Genomic DNA, 21571 nt, shown 5'->3' on the forward strand with positions numbered 1-21571 from the left:
TCCTAATCTTAGAACAGAAGAGATGTTGAATAGAAGACTTAACTCAAAGAAACCACTCAGTGTATAATACCTCAAAAGAAGATGTCAACACGTTAAATGAAACCAAACCACTTACACGTGGAATTTGGGTGTTCTGGAAGGAAAGCCACGATATCTGTGGATCATTTTTTAAAAAACAGATGGCGATACTGCAACTGATAAGAATAATGCATTGAGTGATAATGCTAAGGTGAAACAACTTCGTGTTTCTCGCGATGGAACATTTTATCCACGATATTGATTGGAAATTAATTGGGAAAAAACGATTATGCTGAAGCATACAAGTTTAACCAAATGGTGTGTGAAAGTAATGGAAATAAAGAACCGATTTTGGACATGACAGCATTTAAAAGTTTGTATACAATCCATGCGTATGCCCTGAGTGCTCAAAAGGAAACTATAAAGTCTAATGGAGTGGATACTTCCCTATACATTGAAAGAGGAGAGAGTGAAGAGGTTGATGCATATTGTTTGCTTTTGGAAGAAACAGAATTACAGATTAATACAGATAATGGTGTTATGATTAGTATCACATAATTTTTTGTTTAATAAATGAGTGGCAAAGTACCAACTGGGGAAGATGTTGATCAAATCAATCTTCATGAACTATCATCTTGTGTTCAAAATCAAAAGCCTTGTACGATTAACGTTAATACAATTCAGAGAAAAGGAGCAGTAAGAATTGATGTTTTGCTCACAAGAGAACAGGTTAAAATCTTGAAAGATACTGGCTCACTAAAAATTAAAATGACAAAACCGATATTGAAAAAATATTCAATAAGAGAGACGAGTGGAGGATTTCTCCCATTTATAATTCCTTTATTTGCTGGTTTAAATGCGGATGGAGCATTGACGGGTGCTATTTCAACAGCGGTGAAAACTGCCAATGAAAGGAAGGCTCAACTCTGGGCTCAAAAATAATTGGAAAGACAAAACAAAGAGTTGGAGAAACAAATTAGTGGAAGTGGTGTAATTATAGATTTTGCTGAAAAACTTGACGGTCTGCCTGATAAAGCTAGATTGTTAGTTGGAGATATGCTTTCTTCTATCGCACAAGCAGGTGTAAAATTAAATAAAAGGGGTAATGGATTATATCTTTCTAATAAATAAATGAGCATTGATGAGTGGTTTAAAGAATTTGGAAAGAATACAACATCAAATTTACAACTTGTCAAATATTGTAAGACATTAAAAATTCATAATGTGGTTATTTGTATGAGAGATGAATTAACAAACGTGCCTAAACATACAAAGAATATTATTATGGACTTCGAAGATAATAATGGGAACGGTTCTCATTGGGTTTGTATGTTTAAGAGTCAAGACAAATATTATTTTGATAGTTTTGGTCTTCCACCACCTGTTGAAGTCATAGAATTCTTACAGAATGGTATTTATCAAACATTTCAAGTCCAAGAATTAAATTCCAAGTGTTGTGGTCAATTATGTCTATATGTGTTATTTGAACTCAACAAAAATATAATTTTTTATGACATTATTTTTAATCTAATATAAATGACTTATGTTGGTAAAGATGTTTCTATCTTTGGTGTATCCCAAGAACTGGATATTGATTTATCAAATTATTACACAAAGGTACAGGCTGAACAATATAAATATAGTATAAAAAAATATTAATATGAAAAATGCTTATAAATTAAAAAATTGTCCAAGCCCGACTGACGCGAATGACTTGGTGAGATTAAGTGATTTATCACATTTTCTATCCTTAAATAAAACGGCCGTGTATTCCAAAGATACAGAAGTGTTGATTTTATCACCAGGTCATACAGAATTCACAGTTCGAATTAAAATAAATTTTTATAAAGAAGGGCGTATCGTTTGAATGAGAATAGAACAATGGGGGTATGATATGAATGATTTGGGGTATAATTGGTCATTTAAAATTGACCTAAAAGACCTGGAACAATTAAATCAGTCTCGTAAGGAAGAATATTATCCACTTGGTATAGAGAATGAGTGTTGTGGAGCCACGATTAGTAAACAACAAATAAAACAATTTAATAAGGGTAAATATAATGATGGTTTTGCCCGAGTTTATATCATGAAAACAGAAAAAACAAGATTATAAAAATAAGTAGGGAAATACAAAATGATTGAACTTTGGGTAGATGGGGAGGTGTTTCGTGTCATAATATTATTCTAACATATTGTTACGTCTGAGGGGGGGTATGCATTCAAAGGGTAATTAGGATGTTTAATTAGGTATGCCATGCTGTTCGAGTGTACCAGGATCTCGATGTAATAAGTAGCAATTCAGTGGTGATAAGTTGTCTAGTAAATGTCCATTTCTTCAAGGGGGAAATGATAATTGTCACGTAATTAGATAGGGAGACGGGTTAGGGTAAGTGTGTCTGCGTAAACCCTTTTAGTATTCCCTGGAGGCTTGCCGTGACGTCACAGGACAGTGCTGCGGATGGCTCCGCCCTGTGATCACGATTGGCGGAAGGCGACGGCGGAGGGCCAATAAAACGGCTCGATTGGAAGTGACGAGGACTCGAGGATAAAAAGGTTCTGTTCGGGGAAAAGGGGAGGAAGAAGAAGATTGATAAAGAAAAACCTTGTTTGGTGGAGGCTGTTGGGCTCAGAGCGTGCTCGATTGTTGCGCTGGTTCGTTCCTGGATTCATCGTGTCTCGTGGCCTTGCTGTGCCTCGTGCCTCACCTCGGTTGGCTCTGGGGTTCTGCTGGCTCGGAGTACGGGGTCGAACGGCGGGCGGACCTGCCTCCTTCTCCTGCTCGCAACTTGGTGCCAGAACTGGCTCCCTGGTGGCTGTGAGCGGACTTGGGCCGACACCAGGAGGTCGACAGCACCACGGTGTCTCCTGCCCCTGACGAGCGCGACGCCAGCTCGTCCGGCGCCAATCCAGGGACTGTTGCGCCTACACCATGGGCCAGCCTGACCACCAGGACCAGCTACGTTTTGTGTGTGTGTGTGTGTGTGTGTGTGTGTGTGTGTGTGTGTGTGTGTGTGTGTGTGTGTGTGTGTGTGTGTGTGTGTGTGTGTGTGTGTGTGTGTGTGTGTACCTGGCGCCTTAGAGGGTTTGAGATTTGTATATCCATTGGAATTGTTTGTGTTTTCCCCACGCCCCAACCCACACCACCATCCCGTCGAATCGCCCCGGATCCCTCCTCTTGCCGATTCTTATTATTTCTGGTTAGAGAAATAAACATTACTAACTCAGTGAAAAGCGACTCGTGCCACCTTCCTCGTCCCGTTTGCGGTAGAGCGATTAAAACCACCATCTTTGGGTTATAAAAAATAAACCGCCTCCATCGTTTCGGCTCATTCTACGTTAGCGGGACTGTTCAAGTCCCGTGGACGTCACATTGGTGTCAGGGTGTTGGATGTTCGAACCCCTCTAAATTATATTTGGTATCGGGAGAATATACCAGGATTAAAATCTCGCCACAAATTGGAATATAAAATTACTACAGAAAAGCGCGCGAGCGCGGGAAAATTTTGGCGGGATTTTTCAAATTAAATTTAATTGGCGGCAAATGGGACTTCTGCACCATGGCGGATGTGCAGATGTTTGAGGAGGAAGGCCACGTGTCTGGCAGCGAGTCGGGGGAAGAAGGGAGAGACGGGGGTAGGATTGGAACCTCCCCCATTCCGAACGGGGACCGTGCTTCATCGCCCGTAACGGAGCCGGTAGCGCCGCGGAAACCGGCGCGATATCGATCCAGACAATGTTGGAACGTTTAAGAGGGGACATGACGGCACACATGGAAAATGAATTCGTGAAACAGAGGGCAGAAATGACGGCACAAATGGCAAATCAATTCGTGACACAGAGGGCAGAAATGACGGCACAGAGGGCAGAAATGACAGATCAATTGGGGGTAATGGGGAACAGTTGGGTGCACGGATTGATTTAATGAGGGACGAATTGGGGGAAAAGATGGAGAAAATGAAAACTGAGATGCAGGAGTGTGTGGATGTTCAATTGGGGGAAATACAAAGTAAATTCGAGGATAGATTGGAGGAAACAAAGGTAGAAATTACATTGGAGGGGGAAAATATACGAAAAAAATTGGTAGATAAAATTGATGCAACGAACATTCGGGTTGATAAAGTGGATGAAGGCCTGGAACGTCATCGTGCCTGTGTGGGTGCTCGTATGCAGCTGCAAGTAGAAGAGTGGGGAGAGCTGAGGAAGCAAGGGATGAATTTGGCGGAGGAGCTAAAAGGATTGGAGGCTCGTTTGGACGAACAAGATAAAAATTATGAGCCAAGATGAAGACTTGGATAAAGGCATGGTGGAGCCGTCTTTTGTAAGTAGAGTGTCCGGGTTGGTTGAGGAGCAGCTAAAAACTCGCGACGGAGCCTTGGAGGAGGTTGTGCGGGCCCAGAAGATCCTGAGGGAAGAGGTGAATCGGTCCATTCAACGTTTGGAACAGGAGGCAAAATTGACCCATGAGAACCTCACCACAAAACATCTTTGGCCATAGTGGGCTCCGAAATTGGATACGCAGCCACAAGGGTGTTTGATCCCTGGGCTGGATTCGGACAAGGGAGAAACTGGGAAGCGGGCCACCGGGAAAGTGATCCCCCTGGTAAATTTTGACGGGTCAGGGAGCGTTGAAGCTTTTCTGACGCAATTTGAGTGCATTTGCCGACTAAACGGGTGGAATGAGCGGGAACGTACAGGGAATTTGGTGGCAACGTTGCGGGGACCAGCCGCAGATGTGTTAAACGTGATTGCTGAGGGGATGTTGACCAGCTCCCACATTTGCGAGGCGTTGAGCCGTCGGTTTGGGTTCGCAGCAAACTGTGATCTGGTGCGGGCCCAGCTCCAGCACCGCATATTAAAGCCGGGTGAGACAGTGCAGGAGCTGGCACAGGACATTTACCAATCAGTCAGGATCACGTATCGGGACCTTACAGTGGAGGCATGGGACAGACTGGCACTAGAGAAATTTTTAGCTGCTCTTCCTGACCCTGAGGTCCGAGCCCTAGTGGAGTTACAGGATCGACCCACCGTTCACCGAGCGGCTGAGTGCGCAGCCAGGCTGGCCTCGTGGAGGCGGCCGGGTCGGGTGCCAGAGAAGCCATCGGTGACGGTCCGACAGGCGGAGATTCGGGATCAGGGAGGGGGGCTGGGAGAAATTGGCATTACCAAAATGTTTCAGAGGATGAATCCTCCTGCTGAACCGCCAGGTCTATCCGAGGTGCCCTTTCATAGGTCGAGTCTGGAGATCACTGTCGGTGGTCGGGGTGACTAGATCGGGCTGAGCATATACGGCCATGCTCGGCTGGTGAGATTGTGGCGAAGTGCCTCCTTTGGTGAAAATAGTGAATTGTGGAAAATTGGCATGGGTTTGTAAGTTCTGCTGGGTTTTAGAGTGACAATAGGGACAGTGGGTAATTGGTAACAAAGCGGGCACGAGTGGCTGTCCAATGGCTGGGGCGTGGATCGGGTGAGAAGTGCTGTGTGAGTTGTTTAGGTTAAGAAGTGAAATGTATGGTGCACACATTGAATTTTTTATTGGACATGGTGTGGTAACAGGGAAGGTCATTGTCGATGAAGTGTTAGAAATGCAGGTGTCACATGTAAGTCCAATGGGGTGGGGGAGTCATGTGGGTTTTGTGGGTGGGGATGATGTGCTTGTCTGCAGGGATTACTGAAGCTCACGGTGAGCGGGAATTGCGACCCCCTTCAAGGAGATTCACCCCTGGTGGCTAACGGTGACAGTGTCTGGAGGCAACTAGGAGAGGGTCTGGTTGGGCGACCAAGGCGGGTAGGACCTTGGCGACCCAGGAAGGCCAGAGGAGCCAGTGAGACCCCTTCCAGTGTGTTGTACGGGGTTAGAGCTGATGGCTACCAGGGGGGTGGGAATCAAAGGGAGTGGGGCGGAGAAACGTCCGGGTTGGACTAAAGCTTACCTGTGGGCATGGTTGCACCTGAGATGCCCCCATCATCTTGTTGGTACCCATCCCACGGCCATGACGGGATTCAGCCTGCATTATTAAAATGGGGACCATGACCTAGAAATGTGATGATGACCATGGTGTGAGTGTTGTGAAGATGTGTGAGTCCCACTCGATCCCGCACAACTTGACATGTGCAGCAAGGGCATGATGTCCGCATAATTTTGGGGTCAAGCAAATTTGAAAATTGGCTCCCCAGGTAACGCTGGGTCTATTAGCATCCACTGGGGGACGCGGTCAAGTGTAAATATCCTGTGAATAGTGTCTTTAAGGCTTAGAGTAGGAATGTAAAGTATAAGTGTTGTGTTTTTGTGGAACCTTTTGTTTCCCCTCCCCAGATCACTGGAAGAGTGCTGGGCAAGAGCGATGATCCAGAAGATGGAGTGCAACTTCGCTCAGTGCTCTCATGTGATAAAATAAAATAATAAAAAAATGAATGATTGTTTAGGCGAGGATAAGGCCATAAGGGGGTAGTGAATTAAGCAGGATAGGTAAGTTAGCTGTGGCTCGCTGCCCATTGCCCCTCCTACTTTATTTCGTTAAGTTAATTAGGTGTGAATCAGTAAGTGTTAAGGCTGGTATGGTAGCTCCTGTGATATACCTTGCAGGAGCTGCGGTACCAGAGGAGGGGGCAGTGTTACATCTGAGGGGGGGTATGCATTCAAAGGGTAATTAGGATGTTTAATTAGGTATGCCATGCTGTTCGAGTGTACCAGGATCTCGATGTAATAAGTAGCAATTCAGTGGTGATAAGTTGTCTAGTAAATGTCCATTTCTTCAAAGGGGAAATGATAATTGTCACGTAATTAGATAGGGAGACAGATTAGGGTAAGTGTGTCTGCGTAAACCCTTTTAGTATTCCCTGGAGGCTTGCCGTGACGTCACAGGACATTGCTGCGGATGGCTCCGCCCCGTGATCACAATTGGCGGAAGGCGACGGCGGAGGGCCAATAAAACGGCTCGATTGGAAGTGACGAGGACTCGAGGATAAAAAGGTTCTGTTCGGGGAAAGGAGAGGAGGAAGAAGATTAATAAAGAAAAACCTTGTTTGGTGGAGGCTGTTGGGCTCGGAGCGTGCTCCATTGTTGCGCTGGTTCGTTCCTGGATTCATCGTGTCTCGTGGCCATGCTGTGCCTCGTGCCTCACCTCGGTTGGCTCTGGGGTTCTGCTGGCTCGGAGTACGGGGTCGAACGGCGGGCGGACCTGCCTCCCTCTCCTGCTCGCAACTTGGCGCCAGAACTGGCTCCCTGGCGGCTGTGAGCGGACTTGGGCTGACACCAGGAGGTCGACAGCACCACGGTGTCTCCTGCCCCTGACGAGCGCGACGCCAGCTCGTCCGGCTCAATCCAGGGACTGTTGCGCCTACACCACGGGCCAGCCTGACCACGAGGACCAGCTACGTTTTGTGTGTGTGTGTGTGTGTGTGTGTGTGTGTGTGTGTGTGTGTGTGTGTGTGTGTGTGTGTGTGTGTGTGTGTGTGTGTGTGTGTGTGTGTGTGTGTGTGTGTGTGTGTACCTGGCGCCTTGGAGGGTTTGAGATTTGTATATCCATTGGAATTATTTGTGTTTTCCCCACGCCCGAACCCACACCACCATCCCGTCGAATCGCCCCGGATCCCTCCTCTTGCCGAGTCTTATTATTTCTGGTTAGAGAAATAAACATTATTAACTCAGTGAAAAGCGACTCGTGCCACCTTCCTCGTCCCGTTTGCGATAGAGCGATTAAAACCGCCATCTTTGGGTTATAAAAAATAAACCGCCTCCATCGTTTCGGCTCATTCTACGTTCGCGGGACTGTTCAAGTCCCGTGGACGTCACAATATTTATAATACATAAATGACAGCAAGCAGACTTCAAGAAAATTATCATTTCTGTGTCCAAGCATACCTTCAAGAAAAGGGTATTCTTTATTTTAATAAATACGTTCTGCAACACAAGAATGAGGTATTTTCAATAAAAGATTGGCATTATGCTGATGTTGATAAACCGACAACTTTAGATTTAGTTAGAATTTTAAATAATGAAAAAATTATAAAGTTAAGAAAACGTAAGGCTCTTTTATAAATTCAAAAGAAATTTTATTGGTATCTTGTTGTAAAAAATATTATTTTGGAGACAGGAATGACAAGAAATCCCGATGAATATATGTATGATATTCTATGGGGTGTAAGCGATTCAAGGATAGTAAGGGACGAGGATGGAGTAGGAGAGAGAGAGAGAGAAGGAGGAGAGGGAGAAGAGAGAGAAGGAGGAAAGAGAGAAGAGAGAGGGAGAAGAGAGAGGAGGAGAGGGAGAAGAAGGGGAAGGAGGAAAGAGAGAAGGAGGAGAGAGAGAGAAGAGAGAGAGGAGAAGAGAGAGAAGGAGGAGAGGGAAGAAAGAGCGAGAATGAATATATACGAAAATATGGAAACCAGTGAGATTTAAAAAAGATTGGGGGTATTACAGAAAATAACTCAACCCACCGAGGAGGAAAACAAAGAATTGACAAGTCTATTAGCAATATTTTCGACAAGACTGTTTTCAAGGACAAGATATTGACTTTTTTTTTTCATAATTAAAGTTTTTCATTTTTTTCTTAAATAAATGGAGGAGAGAATGAAGGCATTTCTAAGGATTCTTTATGTTTTATTAATCAAGATTCAAATGTGCATGTTGTAAACTAAAAAGGTTTTTGCACTCTGTAGGAATTTTTCTCATAAATAAATGAATTATTGTCTCAAATGTAAATAGAAAACTAATACTAAAAATATTTCACATTTTAAAAGTAAAAATAACAGGGTTATACAAAAAGGTATATGTTCGGTGTGTGGTTCAAAAAAAATCAATTTATCTCCAAACACAAACTCGGAGGAGTTATAAAAAAAGTTTTTTCAGGAAGTAAATTTACAACTCCTGGATTTACAACCAGGGGAATTGCATCTACCAGGGTATTCTTTCTGTGGTCCAGGCACAAACTTGGATAAAATATTAGATGACGCAGACAATCCTAAATCATGGAGTAAACCCATCAGTAGAGTTGATGAAGTGTGCATGAGACACGATATTGATTATGGGAATACCACAACTTTGGAAGAAAAGCATGAAGCCGATAGAGAAATGTTGTATAATTTGTCTCTGATACAAAATCCAACCTTGAGAGAAAAAGTTGATAGGTTCATCGTGAAGAAGATGATCAGGGCTAAATTGAAACTTGGACTTGGAGATTCAAAAAACTTATCGGCTCTCATGATGTCATTAGGATTGAAGAGCAATTAGCTGATGAATTACATAAACCAATATTCACGAAGTTTCATAGAAGGAAGGTTTATTCCAAGGAAGTTGATTATATCTGGTCTGCTGATTTGATTGAACTCAATAATGATAAGGGGTGCAAGTATGCTTTAACCATTATTGATTTGAGGAGTAGATACGCATGGGTTGTCCCTTTAAAAACCAAAACAGGTAATACTCTTCTGATAGCCTATCAACAGATATTTAACAAAAGTAAGAGAAAACCTAAAAAATTGTGGACTGATGAGGGTAGAGAGTTTTATAACAAGACATTTATGAATTTTCTATAAAATAACAGCATTACTTTATACAGTACCTTTAATGAAGGAAACGCCGTTGTTATTAAAAGTTTTAATCGTACCTTAAAAGAGAGACTATATAAAAAAAATTCACACAACTCGGTTCACAACAATGGGCATCTTTTATTCAGGATATTGTGGATAAGTATTATGACACGATTCACACGTCAACGAATATGAAACCATCAGAAACATTTACAAAATTAAAACATGAAAAAGAGATTAATGTCAGAAAACCTAAGTTCAAAGTTGGTGATATCGTAAGAATATATAGATGGAAATCTCATTTTGAAAAGGGTTATACTAAACGATGGACGAACGAACTTTTTTAAATTGTTGATGTAATAGATACAGTTCCTTGGACTTCTAAGATGTATGATTTAGAAGGGGAAGAGATTTCAGGTTCATTTTATTCACAGGAATTACAAAAGACAAAACTAAGCAGATAATACCCATGGGAGCAATGGGTTGGTGCTTCACTCCCTCCTACTATACACCGTTGTGGACACTCGAGGGCCAAGTTCGAGGTGTATAACAGGATATAATGTGTGTCAAGGGGGGACGTTCTTTGATCTGTAAACCCAAAACACAGAATCCTCAACTGAATGGTCAAAGCTTAACGTGTGTGTGTGTGTGTGTGTGTGTGTGTGTGTGTGTGTGTGTGTGTGTGTGTGTGTGTGTGTGTGTGTGTGTGTGTGTGTGTGTGTGTGTGCATCCCTCAACCCTCACATTCAAAATCTCAACCCCAACCCTCACATTCCCAACCCTCAAACCCCAACACCAATTCTCAACCTCAACCCTCAAAATCTCAACCCTAATCCTCACATTCAAAATCTCAACCCCAACCCTCATTCAAAATCTCAACCCCAACCCCCCAACCCTCATTAAAAATCTCAACCCCAACCCTCATTCAAAATCTCAACCCCAACCCTCATTCAAAATCTCATCCCCAACCCTCACATTCAAAATCACAACCCCAACCCAACCCTCTCCCAACACAATATCTTTTTTTTAAATACGTATTTCAACAAAATATATTTTTTATGTTTTTTTCTCTTCTTCCAATTCTATCTTTTAAGGCTTTCAGGTTTGATGAAGTAGAAAGGGGGAGCAAGAACTTTCTTGATATTGCTCTCATCAAGCACCATCCAACAAAGAACTACATCGATAGGTTTAGATCCCAAAGAGTGGTCGCATTTCAAGTCTCCAAAATAAACCCAACTTTCCAAGTCTCCAAGGTATAACCACATTCCTGTTGAGTTTCCAAGATATGTATCACATTGTGAGTTATCAAGCCAGAACCCACATTTCAAGTCTCCAAAAATATAACCATCTATCCAAGACTCCAAGGTAGAACCACAATTTCCAGAAATATTGTGGCTTTCGGTGATAGATCTCACATTGTATAACTGTGGATCATCATGGAAAACTCCATTTTTCCAATTTTTATTGGTTTCGGTGATAGATCTCACATAGTGTAACTGTGGATCATCAAGGAAAACTCCATTTTTTCAATTTTTATGTTGTTCAGTGATAGATCTCACATAGTATAACTGTGGATCATCAAGGAAAACTCCATTTTTCCAATTTTGATGGGTTTCAGTGATAGATCTCACATGGTATAACTGTGGATCATCAAGGAAAACTCCATTTTTTTCAATTTTTATGTTGTTCAGTGAGAGATCTCACATAGTATAACTGTGGATCATTAAGGAAAATTCCATTTTTCCAATCTTTATGTTGTTCACTGATTGATCTCACATATTATAACTGTGGATCATCAAGGAAAACTCCATTTTTCCAATTTTTATGTTGTTCACTGATTGATCTCACATAGTATAACTGTGGATCATCAAGGAAAACTCCATTTTTCAAAATGTCTGAAATTTGTGAGTCTCCACGGTAGGTTCCATATTTAGAACCATCTTGGCAGAACCCTTTTCCCGAGTCTCCAAGGTAGTTATTTAAACCATCAAGGCAGAACTCATTTCCTGATTTTTTTTTTTCAAAATTTGTGGTCTTCAAGGTAAAACTTGTATTCGAGCTCATCAAGGTATAACTTGTTCAGTGGGTATTGTCTTGATAAATCGCAATGAGTACTATTGCTGTAAAACTCTTTTTCAGGATTTTGTTGGTCTCCAAGGTATAACTCTTTGGTTGGGCCATCAAGGTCGAGCTCGTTCTGAGGGTCTTGGTCGCTCATGAGGTCTTCAACCAAGCCAACAATTTCGCCCCAAGTTGTAGCAAAAGCAGTATTTTCATTTCGTATTTCAGATAGAATTTCCTGTGAGAGAAAATAATAATGTATTAATTAAGTGATTTAATTATTAAATGAGTCTATGCTTCAATCAAACTTTGAAAATAGGAAAATAAAATCTTACCTCAATAGATAAGAGGTTTGAATCCAGTTCATCAACTTGAAGGTTTCGTTCCATACAAGTCGTAGAACTCCAAGGAACGCCAAAATCATCCCACTCAATGTGTAGCTCGTCTGTGGGTCTTGGTCGCTCACAGGGTCTTCAACCAAGCCAACAATTTCACCCCAAGTTGTGGAAAAATCGGTATTTTCAGATACAATTTCCTGTGAGAGAAAATAATAATGTATTAATTGAGAGATTTAATTATTAAATGAGTCTATGCTTAAATCAAACTGAAAATAGGAAAATAAAATCTTACCTCAATGGAGAAGAGGTTTGAATCCATTTCATCAACTTGAAGGTTTAGTTCCATACAAGTAATAGAACTCCAAGGAACCCCAAAGTCAGTACAGCACTCCATTGTCAAAATTTTTTAGCAGCGTCTCGCATAACGAACGCTGCTCATAGAGAGCTCGGCATTGTTCTTCTTCTTGTTCTTGTTCTTCTTCTTCTCTTCTTCTTCTTCTTCTTCTTCTTCTTCTTCTTCTTCTTCTTCTTCTTCTTCTTCTTCTTCTTGTGAAGACAAAACCTTAATCTCGAGGACTCGGCTCTTGTATATACAAGATCCGGATCTCCTTAAATACTGAGCACATGTACACATACTCACATAGACGGTGCCTTTTGAGAGCGTCTATCATGAACTTTTTAATATATTCGGACATTTGTTTTATAGTTTCGAAAAGTTCACGTTACTATTTAATGATTATTCCATTTATCGTATTGTAATTCCATAAATATATTATTTATTTCGTAAATATACGATATATCGTAAATACGTAAAGACATTATGACGCGTTTCGCCATTGGCTTAATCAAGGCACGTGACGAAATATCGGAAGTTGTTGTTGTTGTTTTTTTTTTTTTAATTTAAATATATATTTTTTTAGCCGACAAAATCTTTAGGGCGCTGCTCGTGGACACATTTGTCCTTGTTTTTAAAATTGAGTCTGGGTTGAACCTTTTCTCGAGAAAGACTGGTTGGTATCGTTTCTTTTTTCAAAATGGAGGATTGTTTGAAAAAAATTGCCTGGCAGCCCAGACAAGCCTTGGAAATTTTTTCAAAACCATAACATTCTAGAATTTTCTAGTGATTTCTTTCTGAGTCAGAGATGAACTGGAAATGATGTAAGAGTAAGGGGGGGCTGAGTAAAAGTGGGCGGGGCTTAGGAAAAGTTGGCGTGGCTCATGAAAATACCTCATTACAATGGGCGTGGCTTATGCAAAAAATAAGCTGTGGCTCAGGAGGTGGTCAAACAAGAGCATTAAGAGAAGTTTATCATTTCGCAATGGCACAAAAGGGGTATCTTAAAAAATATAAAGATTCAAATGTTTTATTTTTAAATATTTTAGATGGGGATTATTGTGCAAAGAAAATTAAACTATTGAAGGAATTTGAGAATGAACAAATCTTTATAGGTTCAATGAGTGAGCTAAACAATATGCATTGGTTATTTGAAAAATAGTGTACCTCGGCTTACATGTTTCAGATATTTCTTTAGAATCACCTTTAACAAATCACATTACTACTTTGTTACTTGAACAAATCTTTATCTCATTGCATTGGTTATTTGAATAGAGTGCCCCTAGGTTAAAAGGGGAGACAAATAAATATACCTTGGGATAAAAAGGGGGTTTATTTTTAGGGAAAAAAATATGAATCGCCGAAAATCCCACATTCACTTACATGGGGAAAAGTGAGCCAGAATCAGTATATTCACCCTACTTGCAGCTCCGCAGTCCCATACGCAGCAGGGTGCGATGTACTGTGGATTGTGACACATTCCTCCCGTGACCACCATTAAAATTTTTTGTGACTTGTGCCACAGTCGGCTTGTCAGTTCGGACCAGACGGGATAGCCTTAGTTGCCCTCGCGCATCGATGAGCCTTGGGCGCCCAACACCCTGTCGCCGGTTTGTGGTTTGTCCCTCCTCGGACCACTGTCGGTCGGTACTTACCACTGCTGACCGTGAGCACAAGCCTTGCCATTTCAGAGATGCTCTGACATAGTCGTCTGGCCATAATAATTTGGCCCGTTTCAAAATCCTCAGGTCTTTACTCCTGCCCATTTCTCCTGCATCCAACACATCAACTTCAAGAACTGACTTTTCACTTGCTGTCTAATATATCCCACCCCTTGACAGGTGCCATTGTAACAAGATAATCAATGTAATTCACTTCACCTGTCAGTGGTCATCATGTTTTGGGTCATAAGTGTGTATATATATATATATATATATATATATATATATATATATATATATATATATATATATATATATATATATATATATATATATATATATATATATATATATATATATATATATATATATATATATATATATATATATATATATAGAGATAGAGATAGATATTGAAAGATGTATTTCTGAGACTATTGCAATGTTCACATTTGTTTTTTATGATGTGAATCGATGCAAATGCTAACCTCTCATGAAAAGCTGTTGTTTGCCTTTTTATATGTATTATAAGAAAGGTGTTATATTTCCAGATCTTATTTTATTTTATTTTCTTAAGGAGGCAAGCAAATCTTTTTTTTTTCAGTCTCTTCCAGAGAGTGTCCACTATAACATGGTTTCTGGCCAAACTGAGAAAGTTCTTGCAACTTTGGAATGGATTTCACGTTTCAATGGAGTGCCTCTCCCTGCAGGTACCCTGGCCAGTACAAAACAGGTACAATTGTTCCCTTTCATATGTGACTGCTTCAAAACTAGCATATAAACTTTGGTTTGGGACCTGTGATACCTGGTACTTGTTAAAAACTGTAAAATGTTCGCTGTGCTTTCCAGGAGAGTTTGGGAAGATTTCAAGACCTTCTGGATGAAAAACACAGACGAACCACTTTCCTGCTCTGGTTCATCTGGTAAATTTTGTTCAGTCTGCTTGGTGTCCCTGTGTGAGAATAAGATAGTTCATGATGTTAGGATCCCAGGTTTAAATATCATTCTGTGTTGACCATATATTTTCTCTTTATATCGTTGGATTTAATGTGAAAAACCCCTGTGGAACCCCGAAACGTGCAGACCCCGGGTATTCACAGTTTACAAAATGTTTTGCGGGTTTTTTTCATTTCATCTTTAATTTTATTTCATTTCTGCAGGACTGGTCTCCTTTCATCCACTGCCGCTGATATTAATTCAGCCTGGAAATTGTTCCATTGAAACCTGCTCTCTTATGCTCATCCCATCTCGTCCTCAATTATCTCACCCATCCTCCCGCTCTTGGTACTCTGAATCCTGTGGCGAGGCAGTTGCTTTGAAACAACTTCCATTCTCCTCCTGGAACGCAAATCCAACCGAAAGCAATCTCAGATTATTCTTTAATGCCCATAACAAGTGGATGTCTACTCTGAGGAGAGCCAGAAAACATCTGTCCATTCTCAAGAATGGGCTTTCAAACTTGTCTCCTTCCTCTAAAACTTGGTGGTGCCTTGTCAAGTAAGTCTGGTGTATACTCCTGTTGAAGAATTAAATTCCTCATGAAGAGATCGAAGCATTTATTTAATGAAGCATCATGATGGAGGAAAGAGGCAATTGAGTAACACAATAGCAAGCAACACGCTTCATCCTCTTTCCATATAAGACATGGATCTTGAGTCATTTTATACAAAGCAAAAATGGGGAGGGGTGAGTTTCGGGGAAGATATCTGGTGGTACTCAAGATAAGATACTGCAGCGGCCAGCTTTTGTGGGGATTGGGAAGGTGATCGATCACTCAACGCCTTCTGGCAGTGGTTACCCAGAGGTCAACTTTAACACAATGGCTGGAAAACAACTTTACGACCAAAAGTAAGATAATGATGGAGTTACAAGATGCATGCTCCTTTAAATAAACATTCCAATGATACAGAACAATGGTTGCTCAAAGTTCACAGTCCAGTGCTCCAGACATGATGCTTGTTCACTCCAGGTAACAGTATTATTTAATATGTGGTGTTTTTTGGCCTGCTCAACCATACTTTGACTTGGAACAGGTTACATCGATTTCTTAATAAAGTTGTTTTCACTTTCCTCACTCATTATCGAATGCCTGGTCACCATTGCTATGAATCGCTGGGTACATTGCAATGTTTATAAACACCCGCAGACATCAGCAATCGTGGCTTTATTTTCATTTCCGCACATGCCACAACTTCGCGAATCTCTTAAGCTAAGGAGAATTTAAAAAATTTCAGCTCCAGAATCAAACTTGCAAGCAGTTCCAACTCCTAGAAAACTGTTCATTTGTCCTGTTAGGACATATTTGACATTTTGGGCATCTCCTGGAGGTGTATTGTTGATGATGGTTCAGTGATTGCTCATTGCGTGTCAAACGAGCCATTTCTTATCAACCATTTCGTTGGAGTGCTTGCTCGAGTGCTGAAGCTGCTTGATGGGCGCTCTCCAAGGTGCTTGGTTGTTCGTTGCGGTAAGAGTTCCCATGCTCCCAATGGAACATCGATTAGACAGACTACGTTTCTGCCTGTGTTGGGCCCTGCAGTGCTGTGTGGTTGGTGCCTCGGTCGGTGTCTTATCCGCTAAAAATGTGCAATTTTATTATTACAGGACATCGTTTTGTTTTACCTTTTTGTGCGATCTCCGAATATAATCCACCCTTCACTTTGACATCGATACATAGATAAAAACAATAAGGTCCATCCGACCACGTGTTTGCCATGATCTGTTTGTGAAGGCAGAGAGCAAAGATCGACATTGTGTTCTGTGCTTTGATGTATTTTTGAATTGAATTTTGCTAATTTCCCACTTGAATTTCCCTTTCAAAGAACTGTTTAAAGGTAAATCGTGTGTGTGTGTGTGTGTGTGTGTGTGTGTGTGTGTGTGTGTGTGTGTGTGTGTGTGTGTGTGTGTGTGTGTGTGTGTGTGTGTGTGTGTGTGTGTGTCGTTGATTGGTATCTACATATGAGAGAATGTGTGTGTTTGTGTGTTTGTTTCTCTCTCTCTCGTTGATTGGTGTCTACATATCAGAGTTTCAGAATGTGGAATGGAGTCCTCCCAGGGTGGGCTTAAAGTATCCACCTTCATTTCCGTAAGGGGTCACAATTCATGGACCAAGCTGTGACGTTTTCTGTTCTCAAAGTTTTGGGCCAAGGGCTCTTTTCAGGATCGTTACTGAGCCCAAGACGGCTGCCAACTGTAGTTTGTTTGTTGTGATATTCCCAGGGATGGTTTTTAATATCTCTGTGAGGTTCTTCATCATCACTGGTTCAACTTTGACATTCTTCAAATTCCAGGATCCTTTCACTTTCATGCTTGAGTTCTTGATATTTGGTAATTTTCTTGATTTCTGCATCGTTGGTCCAAAATCACTGGTATTAACACCTCACTTTGCAATGCCTTCTCTTTTTTTTTTTGTGCCCAAGTACGAAATCATCTTGTCGCAATGCTTTGTTTTCGATGCTCACCCCCGATGGGATCATAAGGTCATACGTGACCGGTACTTTAATGTTTTCAGTGATGGCTTTTGGTTCATTTTCCTGGAAATTTTCTGGATCTGAAATATCAAAGTTTTTGCAGATGTGTCCGGATAACTTTACAAACTCTGTTGTGTCGTGTGTCCAACTGTTCTATTTGTTTATTTCCATGTTCGATCAATAAGCATAACTCTTTTCTAACCCCACCTCCACCTGCATTTTTTCTTTTTTTTCTTTTCTCCTCCCCACCCTTCTCTCTCACTCTGTCCCCTCTTAATTAAATGCATCTCTCTCTCTCTCTCTCTCTCTCTCTCTCTCTCTCTCTCTCTCTCTCTCTCTCTCTCTCTCTCTCTCTCTCTCTCTCTCTCTCTCTCTCTCTCTCTCTCTCTCTCTCTCTCTCTCTCTCTCTCTCTCTCTCTCTCTCTCTCTCTCTCTCTCTCTCTTTCTCTTTCTCTTTCTCTTTCTCTTTCTCTTTCTCTTTCTCTTTCTCTTTCTCTTTCTCTTTCTCTTTCTCTTTCTCTTTCTCTTTCTCTTTCTCTTTCTCTTTCTCTTTCTCTTTCTCTTTCTCTTTCTCTTTCTCTTTCTCTTTCTCTTTCTCTTTCTCTCTCTGAATAGCAACGTTTGGTGAGGTGTCGCTCCCCCCCTCCCCTTCCAAGCTCCCCTTTTTCATCCTCTCTCCCTCTTCTCCACCCTATCCTGCACCTCCCTCCCTTCTCTCTCCCTCCCTCTTTCTCTCCCCCCCCTCCCCCTTTATTGTCCCCATTAGAGAAGCGACAGGTTGTATTTGCTCGTCTTTAATAAGAGCAAGAGCAAATAGAAAATTATATTCTATTTTAAATACAGATAAAAAAAATATGGAAGTCAGAAAGCCTGTGGGGAAGGGGAGTTTGTTTTATTAAGCAGCCGTTCTGACTCCACTGCAACAATGAAGGTTAATACCGATTTGCTGAAAACGCGAGAGTCTCAGTGCTTATCATTCAGTGAAGAAAGCGAATATATAATAAAATAATTATTTCTACTCCCACACTCCCCTTCTTTCCCTTCCCTCATTTTAAATGGCACCACAGCTGCCTCTGCTTGTGAATGCCAAATTCCTCCATTCTGTTTTTGCTTCAAAATCTTGTGTCACTAACCACACCCTCTCTGTACCCACCCTTCTGAGTCATACCCATCTGCTCTTGAATTTTGTGTTTTGCACCTAAAAAGGTGGAAAAGTTTCTGGGGAAAGGACAGCATCAGATTGTGTCCTAAAAACCTGCTCTGCTTCTCTCTTTCCTTCTCTCTTTCTTTCTCTCTTTCTCTCTTTTTCTCCCCCCAACCACTCCCCGTTCACCCTGCTATTTGCTATACATAATCTCCCATCTCCTTGGAAATCGGCCAACATCACAGCATGACAAAAAGGTCCAAAAACGGATCCCCTTAACGACAGACCAAATAATTTACTTACAGTCGTCAGCAAGGTCACTGATTCCATCATCACAGCTGACCTAAAATCATTCCTTAACTCCAGCAGTTGCATCCAAGGTGATCAATTTGGATTCAGACTTGGTCACTCCACCTTGGACATGCTGCTTCAACTCTCCTAACAATGGATGGTCCCTCATTATCACAAATGAGATCAGCGCCATCTCTCTCGATATATCTTGAGTTTTTGATAGTCCAACATCCTGTCTTGCTCCACAAACTGTCTGCCTGTGGAATCCAAGGCCAACTCCACGCTTCGATTCCCTGACTCCCTGCACTCTTGGATTCCCTGACTCCCTGCACTCTTGGATTCCCTGACTCCCTGCACTCTTGGATTCCCTTCCTTCCTGCACTCTTGGATTCCCTGACTCCCTGTACTCTTGGATTCCATGACTCCCTGCACTCTTGGATTCCATGACTCCCTGCACTCTTGGATTTCCTGACTCCCTGCACTCTTGGATTCCTGGATTAACTGACTCCCTATACTCTTGGATTCCCTGACTCCCTGCACTCTTGGATTCCTGGATTAACTGACTCCCTATACTCTTGGATTCCCTGACTCCCTACACTCTTGGATTCCCTTATTTCCTGCACTCTTGGATTCCCTGACTCCCTGCACTCTTGGATTCCTTGACTCCCTGCACTCTTGGATTCCCTTACTTCCTGCACTCTTGGATTCCATGACTCCCTGCACTCTTGGATTCCCTGACTCCCTGCACTCTTGGATTCCTTGACTCCCTGTACTCTTGGATTCCCTGACTCCCTGCACTCTTGGATTCCCTGACTCCCTGCACTCTTAGATTCCCTGACTCCCTGTACTCTCGGATTCCCTTACTTCCTGGACTTTCGGATTCCCTGACTCCCTGCATTCCTTGATTCTCCGACTCCCTGCTCTCTCAGATTCCCTGACTCCCTGCTCTCTTGGATTCCCCGACTTGCTGCTCTTTTGGCTTCCCCGACTCCCTGCTCTCTTGGATTCCCCGACTCCCTGCTCTCTTGGATTCCCCGACTCCCTGCTCTCTTGGATTCCCCGACTCCCTGCTCTCTTGGATTCCCCGACTCCCTGCTCTCTTGGATTCCCTGACTCCCTGCTCTCTTGGATTCCCTGACTCCCTGCTCTCTTGGATTCCCCGACTCCCTGCTCTCTTGGATTCCCCGACTCCCTGCTCTCTTGGATTCCCCGACTCCCTGCTCTCTTGGATTCCCCGACTCCCTGCACTCTCGGATTCCCCGACTCCCTGCACTCTGGGATTCCCCGACTCCCTGCACAATTGGATTCTCCGACTCCTATGGAAGCAGTTTCCTGCTACCTCGAGACAGAGACACGTAAGTTCATACACAAGCCGTTTATTCAGTAAAACAAAAGACATTTCTGTGTGCAGAAGGAAGACCTCGACTCTCAATGATATTGCGGGCCGAAGACTTAAGGTTCCAGAGCATATTGAGTGTTTGTGTACAGTTTATCAGATAGAACTTTGTGAACTTCAAATATGCCACGTAGATAGGTTTTGGTTTGTTTTGGAGTTCGCTTTCAGATTCAAGGAGAGGGGTGTGGGGGTGGGGGCGTAGGAGAGAGTCGTTGTTTTACCCTGCTGACAACATGATCACAGGTCAATGATTCACTTTACAGATATGATTTAACAAAGGTTCTTTATGACGAAAGTAAAGATCATGTGTGTGTTTTCTTACTGGTTTTCTCAGCATGTATACTTGGCTTTATCAGCATGTATGTTTATTAAATTATTTCTTAAAATAACTAAACGAAGTTAATTTGCATTTTACATGATTATAAATTTGATTTTAATAGTTCAGTTTCCACACTCCCTGCACTTTTGGATTCCCTGACTCCCTGCACTTTTGCGGCCCACATGTTGCTCTCAACGGAACCATTTCATCTCCTCTCCCAGTCAAGGCTGGTAATTTTACTGCACTGAGTTAAATAACTAACCCTTATTTATGTACAACTAAAATGGTCGCCATTTACAAGTCGGCCATCTTTGATCAGATCGCACAATAAAGTGAGTTGCATGTGTATGTCATCATCTACTGTGCTTGTGCCAAGTTTGAATAAATTTGGACCATGCATGTCTGAGAAATGGTTGGGGACATATTTCAGTAACAAAATGGCCACCAGTCAGACATCTTGGATCTGATCTCAAAAAATGATGTGCATATGTAAGCCTTCGTTCTTTATGAGGGTGATAGGTTTGAATTATATTGGTAAATGCATGTCCGAGAAATGGTTGAGGACGTCTTCAAAATCGGGGTTTTTTTCACAACTAAAATGGTCGCCAGTCTACCAGTCCGCCATCTTTGATCTGATTACAAAATAAAGTTAGACGCAAGTGTATGCCATCATGTGTTGTGCTTGTGCCAAGTTTGAACAAATTTGGACCATGCATGTCTCAGATGGTTGGGGACACGTTTCAGTAACAAAATGGCCACCAGTCGGCCATATTGATTCTGATCTCAAAAAAAAAAAAATGATGTGGGTCGGAGCAGGCCCGAGTGAAGGACACAGACATTGTGCAACGACGCCAGAGCAGCACCCGTTTATTAAGCACATGCACAATCACTACGTCATGATGTCATTCAACACAATACTGCACTCCTCCCTCTTATATCGGTAATTTCAATTCTAATGTAGCATTTGTATTCCACCAAGAACTCGAAAGCGTTGAATAAAACATCAAATCC

General features: G+C 41.9%; 2 protein-coding genes across 5 annotated transcripts in view; both read left to right on the plus strand.

Annotated features, from left to right (window-relative positions):
* LOC147028873 (synaptic vesicle 2-related protein-like) overlaps positions 1-21571 on the plus strand; it is a 460702-nt gene that overhangs the window by 218769 nt on the left and 220362 nt on the right. The window lies entirely within an intron of this gene.
* LOC147028874 (synaptic vesicle 2-related protein-like) overlaps positions 1-21571 on the plus strand; it is a 172088-nt gene that overhangs the window by 128384 nt on the left and 22133 nt on the right. For all 4 annotated transcript variants that reach the window (XM_085879652.1, XM_085879649.1, XM_085879651.1 and 1 more), the window contains exons 9-10: positions 14545-14673; positions 14790-14863. In XM_085879652.1, the coding sequence (XP_085735778.1) occupies positions 14545-14673; positions 14790-14863 (203 nt within the window). The remainder of the gene's footprint in view (positions 1-14544; positions 14674-14789; positions 14864-21571) is intronic.

Source organism: Eptatretus burgeri, chromosome 4 (assembly GCF_056783735.1).
Source record: "Eptatretus burgeri isolate ZD-2024b chromosome 4, Ebu_testis_v1, whole genome shotgun sequence".
In the NCBI taxonomy this organism is placed as follows: Eukaryota; Metazoa; Chordata; class Myxini; order Myxiniformes; family Myxinidae; genus Eptatretus; species Eptatretus burgeri.